Source organism: Trypanosoma equiperdum (genome assembly GCF_001457755.1).
Source record: "Trypanosoma equiperdum strain OVI genome assembly, contig: ctg_1321, whole genome shotgun sequence".
Taxonomy (NCBI): Eukaryota; Euglenozoa; class Kinetoplastea; order Trypanosomatida; family Trypanosomatidae; genus Trypanosoma; species Trypanosoma equiperdum.
In genome coordinates, this window is record NW_027123307.1 from 7466 (window position 1) to 12138 (window position 4673).

A 4673-nucleotide genomic window follows, 5' to 3' on the forward strand; every position below is an offset into this window, starting at 1 on the left:
CCCTTTTGTTGTTTTTCTTTCTTTGTTCATTGTGGTCTAGGGAAAGGTTTGCGGGAGGCCGCATATGTATTTATTAGAGTTGGACCTCAAGTGGTTCTGTCGATTTTCTTTATGTGATATCGTTGGGGTCCTGTCACACAGCATGTACTAATTCATTTCATAAACCAGTGGTGGATGGGATGGGGGGAAATTAACGCTGTGGGTTTCCTTAAATGCCAGTGTAGCGTCCCGTCAGGGTTATCGAATTAGCTTCATATTATGTTAGATGTGTAGCGGTGCGAAGGACGGTCGACTTCCCTAGTGTAACATTCTCTCTTCCCAACCATTCATAGAGGCGCTTGACTCCCGTCAAATTATAAGTAATAATTGTAGTAAACCCGCTTTATCGTAGTTTGGATAATTGCTATTATTATTGTGTGACACTACATGCACGCATGTTGCTTTCATTAATTCGCGGATTGCTGGAAATTTGTGACTTCTCCACGCAGTTGCCCTATCGTTACTTTCTCCCTCCAGCGGGGAAGGGGGTTGCTGTGTTCAAATTTTACTATTTAATTCCCTGATTTTTTGTCCTTCCCTTTTTCTTTTTCTCCTCATGTGATTTCCCCTAAGTGCGGCTTAAGGTGAAGGTAGGGGAAACTGGTGGTGTTCATTCACCTTTCCTTCAGTTTTTCTGCCCTACAACCGTTTTGACCGTGTTTTTTATCAAAAAAAATTTCATTAAAGAGTTTTTTACAAGTGTAGAAAGATATAATACGGAAAGTAAGGTGTGTGACACAGAGGTAACTCAAAGGAAACAAGGGCCTGACGGGCTATATTTAAAGGAGAGGAAGAGACAGGATAGGGTAGGAGAAAATAATAAAAATAAGAAACAAAGTTTCTTGTGCGAACACTTCCCCTCTTGTCCCCGCTGTTAAATGGGGTGTAACCTTTCCAGCTCTACAAAGAATGTGAACCCATTTGGTGTAAAAGGTGTTCATGTTGGTAGGGATGGTGATGTGGATCTCACATCGCGTAGCATAAGCTACTTCGGGTTGGATTTTGTTGGGCTCATAAATACGGGCGAGCTGCACACACCGCGGAAGTTACATCTGACTGACAACAAACTCTATACACTGGGCAAGGAAATGACACTGCTACCAGACATTGAAGAAATTTACATCGATTGCAACATTTTTGAGCGTCTTCCTGTCGTTTTGGGAGATATGCCACGACTTTGCGTAGTGGATGCGAGCTCAAACAATTTAGGTCATCACGTCCACGCTCTCGACGCGGTGTCACGCATCGCTAATCTTACACGACTCGTGCTGAGAAATTGTTCGCTGACCACCATACCGGCGTGTGTGCTCAGATGTCCCGTCCTGAAGGAACTTGACGTATCGAACAACGGCAGCCTCAATTTTGGAGGTGTCCAGTTTTCGCAACTTCCAATGTTGGTCCGCCTGTTCATTGCAGACTGTGGTATAATCGGTGAACTTCCAAATGGTGTTAGGAACCTCCAGTCGCTTGAGACGCTTGATGTATCGGGAAACGTCTTTGAGTTTGAGAATCCTGACTTCTTTGGCGAGTTCTTGTGTGCCTCACTAACGGAGTTGCATCTTAGAGATCTGTACCTTGCAGCGGTGCCGCGTGTTGTGATTAAACTGCGTAAGTTGGCTACTCTTGACCTTTCGCGGAACCCCTTGGAAACATTGGATGTGATAGCGGGACGCCTCGTAAGAGAGTTCACATCACGCGGCTCCATGAAAACAAGCATATCTTCTAATCTAATCAATGAGCACAATGATGATGCAACTAGTGTGGGGTCGCAGAGTAGCGCTGCGAAGAGCTTTGGACAGAACAATCGCAAAGGGTGTATTGTTGCGGTTCCTCAGCCCATTCCCTTGAAGACGCTGTCACTACGTGCGTGTTCGCTGCGTACGCTACCAAAATATTTCCACCGCTTGACAAGTTTGGTAAAACTTGACTTGAGTGACAACGATCAACTCGACGATCCCAACTTGACGTTTATCTCATTCAAGCACTTGCAGGAACTTAACATCGTCGGGTGTCCTTTCGCGGTAAATATCCGTGGGGCTAAGAACGAGTGGCTTGACATTGGAAGTCTTGGTTCGTTGCATACGCTTCATTGGGAATCATGGAAGGGAGGACGCAACATTAGCCCTTACCGCACACGAGTGCCACTGGAGATTTGTGGTCTTAATCTGCAACGCATTAATTGTATCACGCTACGAAAGGGTTTGTTTGTGGGTGATACTGTTCAGACGATGGTTAACTTACTCATGGATGGCTATTTCAAGGTAGATATTGCAATAGATGACGAACTTGTACCGAGTCATCTGGGGGCAGTGTGCACACTCCATCCGCTTGGGTGGTTTTTCTTCTCAAGTGGTGAGGCTGAGGAGGGGCCCACGGGGAATAATGACAAAAGCGGAAGGTGTGTTGGTAACGGTGGTGGGAAAGATGAAGAATGTAGCGCGAAGAAGCCTCAGGTGGCGGATCCGGGTGAGAACGTGGCACCTTTTTTTTCGGTGGGCAATCATCCCTCAGACGGTAAATTGCGGCGGGACGTGCTCCAAATTGTAATAAGCCGCTATATATTTTTTCTTGCGATGCAGGCTGCAAACTTCAAGGCTGTTATTGTGCCCCCTGTAGATGTTATGGCGATTCATTACGCTCAAATGACCCAAGATCCCGTAGCGTACCGAAGAGACTGTGAAGCAGTGTGCCGCCAGGTGTTAAATTGCAACTACCGCATGCTCTTCCTTCAGAAACACGAGGATCCGCAAGGGGTGAAGGAGACGTTGGCAGCCAGCAAACACGTTTGGGATAGAATGATTCGAACCGTACAGAAGGATCTTCATTGGTTACACTACGACTTCTGGGAGCTGCGAGCCAAGCAGAATCCCTCCTCAAGAAACGCGTTGCAGGATGGTGATACGGTTTCTTCCATAGAGGATGAAGTTCGGGACATTTTAGCTACCTTTGGTGTATCCGGATTTATAAATGGGAAACCCCTGGCCTCCTCCGTGGTGGGGAATCTTGACGGCCTACACAATGTTAATTCAGTAGCTGACCTTAGTGCCGTTTTGGACCCATTCATCACGGCACACTTTCAGAATCAGAGCATGGACCGTTTTGCAGTTTCATTACAGAGGTTTTTTAGTATGAATAACCATTTCATTGAGCACGAGGAAAAACTAATGGTACAGTTTATGGACTGGACCCGTTATGTAAAGTACCTTGCCCTCTACGCGCAAATTAATCGCCTGAAGGATCCAAAAATTGACACAGACGATGGGGATCAAGCGGCTACTGAACTGAAAAATCTGTCAATATTTTCTTCAGACTCGTACCTGCCGCGTCCCCAAAAGTCAATAGCACCCCTTCAGGCAGCTTTGCGCCGGAGTAGGCAAGCTGATAGCAGCAAACCCTCCTCGGTTCATGGGCATCAAAACGGTACGGACACCGGAAACACGTACCATGGCCACAATGGCCCTCCAAATAAGAAGGAGATGTTCAAGTCACAACCTCCCTCGAAGCGTCCTTCAGTGCTTTCGCGACGGAGTGATACCGAATTTCATGGACACCGCCGCCAAAGGCAACTATCGACGACAGACCCCGTTCCAACAATCGGTATCACTCTGCTTCTGCACTGCCACCGTACTGATCACGTAAAATACAAGGAGGTACTTCACCTTCTCGGAATTGACAATGTGGATGTTATGTGGGAGGAAACTACGGATGCGGTGGATGAAACGATGCGGTCATGGAATACACTCTATGGTGAACACTATGTGGAGGACGTTAACATTGCATTTGTCTCATACGCCGCGAAGTACAAGGCAGGCGACAACACGCACGTGGACCCAACTTCGCGTGACCACATTCAGACGTCGGCTGCTGTTTCACATAGGCGAACGAAGTCGAAACGCAGTGACAAGCCTTACCGGGAAGTCAGTTTCTGTTGTGCAGATAGTCAGAAGGGTATTTATTAGCTTATGAGCGCAACCTGTTCTACGTGACCTCTGGCGTTGATGTTCACTTCTTTTTGGATATATATATATATATATATATATATATATGTTTGTGTATGTGTCTATTTGTGAGGAGGAGAAGGTGCTCCTTCATTGTACCGATGCTCTTTCAACTCCTCTTCGCTAACTTTGTGCCCTTCAAAGCGTCTGCTTTGCAGTCAGATGCAGAAGAAGGATTGTAAAATACGGAGAGGAGGACACTGGAGTAACATGTGAATGTTAAAAAAGGAAAGGAAAACGAGTACTGACCGGAATAGATGTCGAAAAAATAATTTGAAAAATAGTATCAGAATCACGGAAGAATGGTAATAAGACAAGAAAGATAGCAAGAGAAAGAAGTTGCGCGTTTACGAGTTTGTATATATGTGTCTTTGTATTGAAGAGGAGAGGAGAGGAAAGGAAGGGATTGGATTGGATTGGATTGACACTTTGTTGTGGGTTTTCTCCCCTTGTACAAAAAAAAGTTTACAACCTTTAGGATTGGCATATGTAAATTGTTCTTGTCAACTAATTAAATTATTTTTTCCGTTTTTTTCCTCGCGATTTCATTACCCATTCCTTCCCTCTGTTCACTTTTGTGTCTTTGTGAGGTGGTTTTATTTTTACCTCACTCCACCTCTTTCTTCGTTTTTTTTT

At 45.4% G+C, this 4673-nt stretch overlaps 1 protein-coding gene across 1 annotated transcript; it reads left to right on the top strand.

Annotated features, from left to right (window-relative positions):
* Positions 1-917: 917 nt before the first annotated feature.
* Positions 918-3998, top strand: TEOVI_000758400 (leucine-rich repeat protein (LRRP), putative; the record flags this gene model as incomplete). The annotated part of the gene is made up of 1 exon (XM_067221111.1): positions 918-3998. One exon carries the CDS (start codon positions 918-920, stop codon positions 3996-3998), a length of 3081 nt encoding a protein of 1026 aa, XP_067077212.1.
* Positions 3999-4673: the final 675 nt, after the last annotated feature.